This window comes from Solanum stenotomum, chromosome 10 (assembly GCF_019186545.1).
Source record: "Solanum stenotomum isolate F172 chromosome 10, ASM1918654v1, whole genome shotgun sequence".
Lineage (NCBI taxonomy): Eukaryota > Viridiplantae > Streptophyta > Magnoliopsida > Solanales > Solanaceae > Solanum > Solanum stenotomum.
The window spans coordinates 50,643,424-50,657,299 of record NC_064291.1 but is presented as its reverse complement, the minus strand read 5'-3'; the positions used below and the strand labels follow the sequence as shown (position 1 = coordinate 50,657,299).

At 36.3% G+C, this 13,876-nt stretch overlaps 1 protein-coding gene across 1 annotated transcript in view; it reads left to right on the top strand.

The window, feature by feature from the left end:
* Positions 1-2,614, top strand: part of LOC125878519 (acetylornithine deacetylase-like) — a 3,903-nt gene extending 1,289 nt beyond the window's left edge. The window contains exons 2-10 of the mRNA XM_049559797.1: positions 662-906; positions 990-1,098; positions 1,384-1,522; positions 1,601-1,658; positions 1,739-1,756; positions 1,868-1,990; positions 2,067-2,220; positions 2,298-2,331; positions 2,495-2,614. Coding sequence (XP_049415754.1) covers positions 662-906; positions 990-1,098; positions 1,384-1,522; positions 1,601-1,658; positions 1,739-1,756; positions 1,868-1,990; positions 2,067-2,220; positions 2,298-2,331; positions 2,495-2,598 — 984 coding nt within the window. The 3' untranslated portion in view covers positions 2,599-2,614. The remainder of the gene's footprint in view (positions 1-661; positions 907-989; positions 1,099-1,383; positions 1,523-1,600; positions 1,659-1,738; positions 1,757-1,867; positions 1,991-2,066; positions 2,221-2,297; positions 2,332-2,494) is intronic.
* The last annotated feature ends 11,262 nt before the right edge of the window (positions 2,615-13,876 follow it).

Genomic DNA, 13,876 nt, shown 5'->3' with positions numbered 1-13,876 from the left:
GGGGGGGGGGGGGGGGGGTCTGGTGGGGGGTAGGAGGTCCGGGCGGGGTGAACTTTTTTTTTTTAAAAAAAATTGTGGGGGTTGGGGGTAGGGACCAAGTGGAGGGTAGAGTGGGGGTGGGGTGAGGGTAGGGGGTGTATGAAAAAAAATAATTTTTTTATCTTTTTTAAAAAAGAAATTGGGTAGTGGGTGGAAGTTGTGTGGGTAGGCTGGGGGGGGTTGTGAAAAAATTGAACTTTTTTCTCTTTGATTTTTTTTTTTTTATAAAATTAGGGGTGGGTAAGTCGTAGAACTCTCAATATGGGCTAGTCCACTCCATTGGAACTAACTCATTCGAGCTTTGAAATTTGGTGGGTCAGGTCAGGCAAACTAATTTTATTATAGACTCACTTTTTTCAAAAGTATATTTTTTAAAATCAAAATAAAATTTTAAAACATTATCATAAATATGGACAAGACACTAGTATATGGAGTTAGTATTAATCAAATTCACATTCAACTAATCTACTACGTATTTTCACAGATATGGTATAAATGATGTGTCTTTCTTAATTCTTGTAATGTACAAAATGATTCATAATGTAACCCACCCAATGTTTTTGTCCAGTAGTGATATAATGGTTAGAGAAAATACATTAACTATATATATATTGGTATTCAGAAATTTGATCCGTTTTCATTGAGCATCGATGGTGATAAACTTCAAGGACGTGGAACTACTGACTGTTTAGGTCATGTGGCTCTTGTTACTGAGCTTATGAAGAGGTTGGGAGAGACAAAGCCAAAGTTGAAATCGACAGTGATTGCTATTTTCATAGCGAGTGAAGAGAACTCATCTATCCCTGGAATTGGTGTGGATGCATTATATAGGGATGGATGGTTTGATAATTTAAAGCAAGGCCCTTTGTAAGTAACTATAAAATTTCATTGCAGATTCACACACACATATATATATATATATAGTGAATTTATTTAAAGTGTGTATATAGATTCTGGATTGACGCAGCTGATAAACAACCATGCATTGGTACTGGTGGAACTATACCGTGGAAACTTGAGGTAATCGGAAAGGGTTTCCACAGTGGTCTGCCCAACAAGGTACTCTACTTTTCTTTTCATATAATTACTTTCATAGAAATATCATATCATATGCTGATTTATTTATGAATAAGTCGAAAGCCAAGTCAATCCAAACGTATGTTTACCTGCTAGTTTGTCTACTAGCAAAAGAAGAGAGAATTTATTTAGGCTCAATATGTCTAACTAAGATAAAAATTAAATCATGTTTAATTTGAAAATTATAATTACATATATTGTAGAAACCTTTAAATACTCTAGTGTGATTGTAATTAACTTTGTATGACATTTATTGCAAATGGTTAGGCTATCAATGCTTTGGAACTTGCTATGGATGCACTCAAAGAAATTCAGTCCCGCTTCTATAGAGATTTCCCTCCCCATCCAAAAGAACAAGTCTATAAATTTGAGACACCATCCACCATGAAACCAACTCAGTGGTTTTGTAAGTTGTCAAAATTTTAAAACATATTCTCCAATTATATTTTTTATGTGTTAAATTTATTATCATTTGCTCTTATAGATCCGGGGGGTGGAATCAACCAAATTCCTGGTGAGTGCACTGTTTCTGGAGATGTTAGGTAAGTTTCTTCTTCTTGATCAGATATTTCATCAAATGATAATGAGTAGTATCTAATCACAACTATATATTTTCTTGCAGATTGACTCCATTTTACAAGTATGTATTATTAATTCCTTTTATAAAGAAGATTAACTTTCTCTTTGAAAACAGAACATGAACAACCGAATCTCTTTGACATTCTAACAATGCAATATCCTTCTTTTTCAGTGTATCAGATGTTATAAAGAAATTACAAGAATATGTTGATGACTTGAATGCCAATATCGAAAAACTTGAGACTCGAGGCCCTGTTTCAAAATATGTTCTCCCAGATGAGAAGCTAAGGGGAAGGTATATATGCTCAAGTAATTAGTTCATCTTACTATTTATTAAGTACTAATTAATGTTCCACTTTAATCCCCACCAGAATGACTATAACTTTTGACGAAACTTCATCTGGCGTTGCTTGTGATCTCAATTCTCTGGGGTATAAAGTACTATCCAAAGCTACCGAAGAGGTAGTTGGTTATTTAGAACCATATTCTATAACCGGTAGTTTGCCATTGATAAGAGATCTGCAGGTCTGTAATTTCTTTCAAATCTACTTGTTTGATCTTCGATTTTGCAATAGCTTAACTTATTCATTATTTGTTGACAGGACGTAGGTTATGATGTTCAATCTACTGGCTACGGTAAATTGTTCTTACTTTGACTCATGAAGTGCATTTGCTTAAAATTCATTCATTTTGCTTGTTAATTAATATATTACTACGATACTCCTATCTGATTCTTCTTCAGCTTGTTGGTAAGTTTAGTCAACTTTTATATATTCCAATATGAAATGCATGCGCGCAGGCTTAATGGATACATACCATGCAAAGAATGAATATTGTCTACTGTCTGATATGTCCCAAGGTTACCTGGTCTTTGCAAGCATCATTGCACAGTTGGAAGATTGATATATATGATCAGGTTTGTTGTTTACAAATATTACAATTCTACAGCTATTGATTGATAGAATAACCTTTTTGATGTAATACATAGATCGATGACGTTTTTATTCATATTTGATGTCATATATAGTAGGCATATTATCAGCTTAATTAATTGATCCTTATTAGATCAGACCAGCCTCTATACCCTGGCACGATATAATTAGTTGATTGTATTATTTGCCATAATTATCCAGTTTTCTCAGATATTGCATAACCATGTAGGAGTACTATTTATTTCTGTCTAGTACTTATCAGTTGTATGTTGTTTTACTTGGTCATTGCATTACTTCGTGTTTATCAATTCAGTCTGAAGTCCTTAAGATTTATCTTGTTCAATTTTGTGATGCTTGTCGATCACGAGTATATACTCAGTACATTGACAACATACTCTTGCTCCTATATTGTTTTATATAGGTTCCAACGAATATCAACATCCATCCAGCTCGTTCCAACGGCCAACTCAATAGCATTTTGGTGAATCATTGTCTTTTGAGGACAATCTCTTTGTTTTATTTCAGTTGTTTATGTCTTTTGTTTAGACAACTAGAGTTAGTTGGGGGCCTGTCCCAACAACTCATCTTAATAAAGGTTTTCTATCAACTATCTTGAAATAAAGTCACCTTTTGAGTGTTAAAGTTTTATATTTCAGATCAAATTGGGGTACTTGTGGTCGTGCTACGACTAGGAGGTCGTGATGTATGCATTTATGACTTGGTGTGTACGAATAAGGTTTTTCTATTTATTTACCGCGTTGTCACCCATAAGTGCATGCGTTCATGTTGTTTAATTTAAAAGAAAGGTTTCCACAGCTAATTGAACAAGAAATCTAATGTATCTTGAGAGTGATGTTTAATTTGGACGTGACAAAATTGCAGTTTCGGTTCAATTCTCACTTCTGAAACTTCTTTTGCAAATAAAGTGAAGTTTAAACTGATCATCAAATTCATCCAAATATCAAATTCTTGTGCTTTGAGTTTAAAGAATTGGAAGAAAGAGAATAATAATGGAGTAACAAAAAATGTTAAGTTGAGCTAAAATCAATTTTGATGTTTCACAAATATAACTATACAAGAATCAGATTTCAATAAAGAACGGATAGTTTTGATGATCCATAAATAATTATAGGATAAAAGTAGGAAAAACTAAATACAGCATGTCAAAGCAAGTTAAATTTAGCGGATCAAATTATTTTTCTCTTTTGTCCCGTTCTGTTTTTCATTTTATAATTTTTACATATTTGCATAATACTTCGAACCCCCTTTATAAACATCCTGATCTCTGCCAACGATAACATTCATACAAATAAATTATAATAATAATAAGTAATTAATGAAAGAAACTGATATATGCAGCCATACATGGATTTTCAAAAATAAGCACTCTTCAAAACTTTATCCTCTTCGTTGTGCTACAATGTTGCACATTGTGGTTAATTCTAATCATAGAGATATTAATAAAAGAAATCCAAGGGAGGATATATTCGAACTTTGATCGAAATTGTTATAACGATATCAAACTTTGGAAAAGACTTTTTACTCCCTAAACTATTTAATAGTGTATTTTAAAGGTATATATATGTTCGCGTAGACATCATAAATATTGCATAATTATAAATAGTAATGTGTCTAAGTGGACACATATATACCTTTAAAATACATTATTAAATAGTGCAGGGGTAAAGATCCTCCATAAAATTTGATATCGTAATAGCAATTTCGACCAAAATTAGAATATTTTTCAGACTATTTTCCCAAAAAGATAAATACCAATGCAAATTTAAGAGAGATGCCAAATTACTTAATTGAGACGTCCGAGTGCCATAGCCTTTTCCTTTTACATAAATCCGCCCGTGTATACTTTCACGAGTGAAAAGATCTCAGAAAATACAAAAATCAGAAATCCATCCAATATTCACATACGCCAAAAATAATCTTTAATGCAACAAGAATAAATTAATAACATTTTTTTAATTTGATTTATCGATTGATATAATTTTTACACAACAGTAAACTTTGATAAAAAACTACATATACTGATGTAGATAAAAATATGAATTCGAAGTTAAAAGAGTAAGAAAATTTGTCAAAAATTTTTAAAGGACAATAAAATTGATTTTAGAATCAAAAGGGCACTATTTTAATGCTCAAAATAACACCATCTAAATCCACAAGACGGCATGTCATCTTGTAAGGCGCACGAAATTTGCGCCTTCCTTTAAATTAAAAAAAAAAAAATTGCTCCTTTTTTATAAAATTTTATAGGAGAGAGCGCCGGGGTCATTCGTCTTACAAGGCTGCCATGCCCTGCGCCTCTCTTATTTAATTTATATGGTTTATTTTTCAAATTTTATTTTATTCTGATTTTTTAAGTAAGATTTTATCAATTTAAGTTTGAAAAAATATAATTTTATTAAGACAAATATTATATAAATTAATAACATAATTTTATAAGTTTATATAACATCCCAAATTTAATATATAAAATGTTAGATAAATATTATTAAATTCTCTTATTATTATTTTCAGTCCCAATTTCCATTCAGTGTTGAATCAAATCAACACTGCAACTTTTCACGTGGAAGGTGCGCATAAGTTTATATAATATTTGTTATAATAAAATGATGTTTTTTAAAACTTGAATTGATAAAATTTTATCTAAAAATCGGAATGAAATAAAATTTGAAAAAAAATCAAAAAAACATATATAAATTAATAAGAGAGGCACAAGGTATAACAGCCTTGTAAGGCGCATGACCCTAGCGTCTTCTCCCAAAATTTAAAAGCACACTTACAAGACGAAAGGCGGTTGCTTCTTGTAAGGCGCATGGGAAAGTGCACCTTGCTTAATTCAACCTAATTTAGACGGCGTTATTTTGAGCGTTAAAATGTTGTCCATTTGGTTCTAAAATCAATTTTGTTGTCCTTTAGGAATTTTCGACAAATTTTCTTGCCCTTTTGGCTCATAAAAATATCTTATAATTTTCTTATTAGAAACAAGTGTCAATATGTACACCACTTTTATATTGTGTGTAAAAAACTACGCTGATCTAGGTTATTTTATTCCATTAGAAATAAGGTCTCATTTATTTGCACTTAATGGATGTCTAAATCTGAATGACCTGATATATGTGAGTCATTTGTATAACGATAAGGATATATGTGAATTACTTTCATAACAATAGATATATCAACTTTAAATGACAAAATTGAGGATATATCAGACCTTTTTACCCATGTTTTTAGTCAGCACTAGCCACTTAATAAATCTGAATATGTTTGAATATCTTTCGGACCCTATTCTAGCTATTTTATTCTGTTGAACATTTTTTTTTTTATTATTAATTATTATAAACGTTCTCCAGTTCATCTTCCTATACTGCAAAAGCAAATCATCCATGGCATGATTTCCAAACATACCGTTTTAATTCATTTTTATCCTTTAAAGTCAAATCGATATAAACATACTCAGACAAGGAAGTTTTCCATTCAAATATCTGGGTTGCCCAGTTATTTATGGGAGGAAGAACAAGACTCATTTTGAAGAATTGATAAGAAAAGTGGCTAAAAGAACCCTCTCTTGGCATAACAGATTCCTCACGTTTGGTGGAAAATACACCCTCATAAATCATGTTCTCCAATCAATACCTATATATTTGTTGTCAGCTTTGAACCCTCCCAAAAAAGTGATTGAATAAATTCATCAATTATTCGCTAAATTCTTTTGGGGTAGCACAAGAAGTCTAAAGGCCAGGCATTGGGTGGCCTGGGAGGAACTGTGTTATCCAAAAAAAGAGGGTGGAATTGGCTTCAGATCACTGCATGATGTTTCCAGAGCTCTTTTTGCAAAGTTATGGTGGAATTTCAGAACATCGACTTCATCATTATGGAGTAGGTACATGGGTAACAAATATTGCAAGAAGCTTCACCCTACTATTGTCAGGAACTCAGGTGCATCGAATGTTTGGAGGAAGATGCTTACAACCAAAGAGGATATAGAACATGACACATGGTGGCAGATTAAATCTGGGAACTCAAGCTTCTGGTTTGATAATTGGACGAAACAAGGAGCTCTCTATTTCATAGAAGGAGAGAGGGCGGACGAAGAGGAAATCGAAGTGCAATAATTTATGACAAATGGTGAATGGAATGTAAATAAGCTCATGGAATGTGTGTCACCAGAAATGACCACACATATTATTGAAAACATCAAACCAGGACAAGGATCAGATGAGATTGATAAGGCCTGGTGGATGGGAAACTCAAAAGGGGCATTCACTGTAAAATCAGCATACCACACTATGAGAAGTCGCAGAACCAGAAATAGACTGGATGAATTGTTTGTGGATAAAGAGCTTCCTTTTAAGATTTCATACTTTCTCTGGAGAGTTTGGAGGAAAAGAATTGCTACTGATGACACTCTTAAAAGGATGAGGATGCGAATAGTCTCTAAATGCTATTGTTGCAAAAACGGAGAAATGGAGACTTTGACACATCTTTTTCTAACAGCCCCCATAGCTCAAAAGCTATGGAGGCAGTTTGCTTCATGCGTAGGTTTTGATATTGAAGGACTTCAACTACATCAAATGATAATCAAATGGTGGGAATTAAAAGAGAACACAAAGCTTCAACATATTTTTGCAGCAATCCCTGCTATTATTATGTGGGAGCTATGGAAGAGGAGAAATTCAAGAAGACATGACAAGGATATTTCATATCATAAGATGTATTATCAACGCGAATTGACTATTCATCATCTTATTAAAATGAAATTTCCTTGGATGAAAAACATTCCACAACACTGGCAAGGGATGTTTGACATGCTGAAAGGGTACAAACCTAAGCTTTACTATTCACTAGTAAAATGGAATTGTCCTGAGGATGGCTGGGTTAAATGCAATACAGATGGTGCGAGTAAAGGAAACCCGGGGTTAAGTTCATACGGTTTTTGCATAAGAGACTACAGGGGTGTGACTTAATTTATGCAGAAGCACATACTATTGGAATAATTACAAACATGGAGGCAGAAGCTATGGCAATTTGGAAAGCACTGAAGTATTGTCAAAATCATAACATATCTAATATTAAGTTGGAAACAGATTCATTAAGTTTAAAACTTATTATTATAAGTGATTGGAAAATCCCTTGGGAGATAGCAGAGAAGATTGAAGAGATTGTTGAATTAATGGAGCAACTAAACGTTCAAATTCAACACATTTTTCGAGAGGCAAATCAACTAGTTGATTACATAGCTAACACAGCTATAAACCAAGAAGGCATACAACAATTTCACAGTTTCAGTCAATTAGCAAGCATGGGAAGGAAGATATTAAACATGGATAAAAGCGGAGTGCCTACCATCAGAATAAAGACAAAGAAGATATTAACGAGCAATGCCAAGAATGGAGAATAAACCCAGAAAAGCCACAGAATCTCACAACTATTACATGTACAAAGCAATTTGTGGCCAGTTTGAAAGCAAAATAGTTGTAAGAATACCAACTAGCCTTGGCTATGTCAGCAGACAAAAATGGACACCGACAAAAAGTGAAGACTATGGAACCAGATCGACAACATTGGAATTGTACACAGCTGAGGAGTTGAGAATAAGAGGCATGAGAGCATCCTGGTCATCTCTACTATCAACTAAGTTGAACAGCAAGATAGGATCAGTGATAGAGAGAAAGAGTTGAGGTATAGATTAGGTGATGCAACTAAGATAAAGAAAAGTAATGAAACAGTAAAAACAGTAAGGACTAAGAAAAGGAAAGAAAGAGAAAAGGAAAAGGAGTAAAGGACAAGCTATTCTCTATTTAGCTAAACAATTCTTTTTCATAGCTGCAAAAAGAACTATTACAATGCTTAAATGCCAAGACACTCCTTGGTGATAGTATGAAAAGTAATTGCCCAGTATTGGACCTAAAGTGTCCAATCACTCAAACATTAAAGGCAATTTTGACAATAACATAAAATGACTTTTAAAACCTATTGGACTAAACTAACAATATGAAACTATTCTTCTTAAATGAAATCCTAACCAACTTAACGGCTAGGTGCAACCCCTCAAGCACTCAATACTAGCTTACCCAACTTTCGACTTCATTCTTATATCATTCCCTATTCCTTAAAAAAACTTCTTGTCCTCAAGAAAGGAATTGAGGGAATCTCAGCTTCATGGTAGAGTAGTCTTCCCAGGTTGCATCATCTATTGACATTTGTTCCCAGTGAATAAGAATTTGAGGAATAGCCTTGTTCCCCCTTTTTATCATCATTATTTCCAATATTTCCTGAGGCTGCACACAGTTAGGAGATGACACATCAACTGTTGGAGGATGATTAAAATTTGTTGGCAAAGCAAGGCAAGACATCAATTGAGATACATGGAATGTATAATGGACGGCTACTTGAGGTGGTAGAGACAACTTGTAGGCAACTGGACCAATCATTTGTAGTATCTGGTAAGAGCCATAGTATTTAGCTGAAAACTTAGAAAAGGTCTGGTTAGAGATAGTGAGTTGTCTATAAGGTTGTATCTTTAGGTACACCCAATCTCCCTCTTCAAGCTGCCTATCTGTTCTGTGTTGATTAGCCATGGAAACCATTCTTTGTTGAGCTCTAGCTATGTGGAATTTGAGCTCTAGTTATCAAACTTCTATCCACCTCCTCCTCTTCAGAGTCCCCAGGAACATAAGAAATATGTAGAGGTAGTGGTTGTCCATAAAGAGCCTCAAAAAGAGTTGTTTGGATTGCTGAGTGGAAGGTGGTGTTATACCACCATTCTGCCAGGGACAAATAGCTGGCCCAATCCTTCTGACTATCAGCACAAAAACACTTCAAATATGTCTCAAGGGTTCTATTGAGTACTTTTGTTTGGCCATATGTTTGAGGATGATAAGCAGTAGATGTGCTCAATGTAACCCCTTGCATTGCAAATAGTTCATGCCAGACTTTGCTCATGAATATAGGGTCTCTGTCACTGATGATGTTTTCAAGCATTCCATGGAGTTTATAAATTTGATCCAAGTACAGTTGAGCGACAAAAGTGGCTGTGTAAGGATGACTAATGCTGAGGAAGTGCCCATACTTTGTAAGTCTATCAACAACAACTAGTATAGTTGTCTTGCCCTTAGACCTTGGCAGCCTATCTATGAAGTCCATGCTTATGCTACCCCAAGCAAAAGATGGTATTTGTAGTGGTTGGAGAAGGCCTGGATAAGCAGCACTATCATATTTGTTCCTCTGACAGGTTGCACACTACCTCACAAACATAGTTACATCTTCCTTCAGTCCCTTCCAGTAAAAAAAGGTTGAGATCCTTTTGTAAGTGTTCGCAATTCCTGAGTGCCCTCCCACAGGTTTTTCATGCCAGATGAGAAGGATCTCCTTCTTCAAAGTTGGTTCATCCCCTACTACCAACTTACCCTTCCTCCTTGGTTGTTCATTCACAAATGTGAATTCTTTGTGTCCTTTCTTCTGTGATACTACCTTGGCCAGAATGGGTTTGGTAAGAGGATCCCCTCTCAGCTATTTTGGATCTTTTCGAACAGCTCACTGACCCCATTAATTAACATCATTGATGCTACCTCTCCCGTTGGTACTCTGGACAGCGAATCTGCAGCCTTGTTCTCCCTCCCTTTTTTGTACTCTATTTCAAAGTGGAATTGCATCAGCTTGGCAATCCATTTCATTTGAGAACCTGTATGAAATTTTTGATCTAATAAAAACTTCAGCGCCTTCTGATCAATCCTCACAATGAACTTCCTGCCCATCAAATACTGAGCCCATTTAGTAACAGCTAGAACTAGAGCCAATAGCTCTTTGTCATACACAGACAACCCTTGATGTCTCATGGAAAGACCCTTGCTGAGGTAAGCAATAGGGTGGCCCTCTTGCATTAAGACAACTCCAATTCCATAGTCACAAGCATCTGTTTCTACAACAAAAATAACATAATTATTAGGTAAGGCAAGGACAGGGGCTGAAGTCAGTGCTTCCTTCAGTTCCTCCATGGCCTGAGTGGCCATTTCAAGCCATTGAAACCCATCATTCTTTAATAAATCAGTTAGTGGCTTGCTGATTATCCCATAATGCTTGATGAACCTCATTTAATACCCTGCTAATCCCAAGAACCCCCTTAGCTCCTTCATATTCTTGGGTTAGGCCATTCCTTAACTGCAACAATTTTCTTAGGATCAGTAGATACCCCATTAGTAGATATCACATGCCCTAAGTATTTAACNAGGACAGAGGCTGAAGTCAGTGCTTCCTTCCGTTCCTCCATGGCCCGAGTGGCCATTTCAAACCATTGAAACCCATCCTTCTTTAATAAATCAGTTAGTGGCTTGCTGATTATCCTATAATGCTTGATGAACCTCATTTAATACCCTGCTAATCCCAAGAACCCCCTTAGCTCCTTCACATTCTTGGGTTAGGCCATTCCTTAACTGCAACAATTTTCTTAGGATCAGTAGATACCCCATTAGTAGATATTACATGCCCTAAGTATTTAACTCTACTAGCCCCAAATGAACACTTGGTTTGTCTCACACAGAGCTTGTGCTTCATTAGCAAGTCAAATGTTGTTTTAAGATGAACCAAGTGTTCAACTAAATTCTGACTAAACACCAAAATGTCATAAAAAAACACCAATATGAACTTCCTTAAATGCTCTCTGAAGACATGATTCATTAGACTTTGAAAAGATGATGGAGCATTGGACAACCCAAATGGCATCACTAAATACTCATAGTGACCTTCATGTGTTCTAAAAGCTGTTTTGACAATATCTTCGTTGGCCATCGTGATCTGATGATAACCTACTCTAAGATCTATTTTAGAGTAGATCTTTGAACCTCCCAATTCCTCTAATAGCTCTTCTATGATGGGAATGGGAAATTTGTCTTTAATTTTCACCTTGTTGAGGCCCCTATAGTCCACACATAGCCTCCAACTCCCATCTTTTTTGCCAACCAGAACCACTGGTGAAGCATAAGGACTACAACTTGGTTGCACAATGCCTTGCTCCAGCATGTCTCTTATCAACTTCTCAATTACATCCTTCTGTAAAGATGAGTATCTATATGGCCTCAAGTTCACAAGGTTGCTTCTTACCTCTAGTGGTATTTTGTGATCAATTGGCCCTCTTGAAGGGGGTAACCCCTTTTGGCTCAGCAAATAACTAAGGATACTCTCGAGTAAGGAACACAATTTCCTTGGGTGTGGTTACTCCCAAGTTCCCCTTTTCCTCCAATGGCACTACTCTGATCATGAACAACTGGGCACCCCCGTTTGCCATTTTTTCCAACCTTTTGGCTTCCACAGTTCTCACCTTGTCCACATGACCTTTCAACACACATTCATGCCCTTGGTAAGTATAGCCTAAAGTTAACTCTTGAAAGTTCAACTTAATATCTCCCAAATGAACCAACCATTGTACCCCTAAGATCATGTCACAAGATCTGAGAGGTATCAATAAGAAATCATCTGTGTAAGTCAGTTTCTCCATCATCCATGAAAATGCTTTACACAACTCCTTGGTTTACCTATCATGCCCATCAGCCACATTGATAGCATGAGTTCTGACAGCTTGAATGTTTCCTCGGAGTTCCCTCGCAATTCCTTCATCCATAAAGTTGTGTGAACTCCCTGGATCAATCAATATGTACAAAGGTCTCTGTTGGCAATACCCTTCCATTCTTAGAGTGTGAAAAATGGGAATGCCATATAGAGCATAGACTGAAATCTCACAAACCTCCCCTGGTTCTTCCTCCTTTCCTAGCTCAGGGGTAGTTATATCCACCACTTCCTCTTTACTAGTTTCTTCTTCTTCCTCCACTTCCAGCAAATACAAAGATTTGGACCCCCCACACTTGTGCCCAGGGAAGAATTTCTCATCACAGAAAAAACACAACCTTTTTTGTCTCCTCTCATTCATCTCAGCAGAGGTCAGTCTTCTGTTAGTGTTCCTACTAAGATTTAAAGAAACTTCCCTCTTACCCTGCCCAAAATCTCTTTTGGAACTAGTTCCCTTAAGAGAAGAGTTGTATGAACTCCCTCTATATTGAGAGCCACCAACAAAAGATGATGGCATAACTATCGTAAGCTGGGCATTCACCTGAGCTTGAATGTTTCTGATTAGCTGGTAGGCTTGAGGAAGTGAAAATGGTTTGTGGTTCTTGACAGTATAGCCTATCTCCGGCTTGAGTCCAGTAATGAGCCCACTAATGGCATATTCTGGCAAGATTGTAAGCCTGGTCATGATCTTATCGAACTCATTCTAAAAGTCTTTAACTGATCCAGTTTGTTTGATCAGCTTCAATTCAGCCATGGGATCTTCAAACTCAGTTCCAAATCTGTCCATGAGAGCAAACATGTATTCATCCCACGTAAGATAAGGCAAGTGTTGCCTACTCCTTATGTATGCTAAGTGTTACTCTATGGCTAGACCATCAAAGTGTAAGGAAGCCACTCTCACCTTTTGATTTGGAGGTATTTCATCCAAGGAAAAAAATTGATCTACCTTGTAGATCCACGACCTGAGATCTACTCCATTAAACTTGGAAAACTCTATTTTGGACAACCTAGACATGGAGTTGAAGAAGTGACCATGGGCAGGAGGTTGAGCACCTTCTCCGGTTGGATGGCTTTGGAACCCTTCATATGGCATCTGTGTTTGGCCTCCAATGTGCATCTGAAAGTGACTTGAGCTTCCAGCCCCCATGTGTCCTGCAGGTCCACCTCCCATAACAAGAGTATGATGCATAGACCCCCCTAATGGTGACTGGAACTGAGGTATAGGCCTCATTCCCTGTTGATAACCACCGGGGGTAACTATGGTTGGAGCTCCTCCTGTTTGAGATGTTGAGACCCACGCCATGGGTTGGCCAGAAGGAGTGTAGATCTCACCAGCTCCCTCAGTCTCTTCATGGTTCTTTCCCTTGTCATTTTTCTTTACAGCATCCAAGGCTTCCTTCAGCTCAGCAAAAGACTTCTCATGTTGTTCCTCTATTTGGTTCTGCCTGACAGAGAAGTTGGCTAACTCCACTGTCATTCTGTTAAGCATCTTTTTGATATCCCTAACCTCATTCGCCATTTTTGTGTATCCATAGAGCTCAAGAAAGTGCTCTGATACCAAATGATGCAACTAAGATAAAGAAAAGTAATGAAACAGTAAATAACAGTAAAGACTAAGAAAAGAAAAGAAAGAGAAAAGGAAAAGGAGTAAAGGACAAGCTATTCTCAATTTA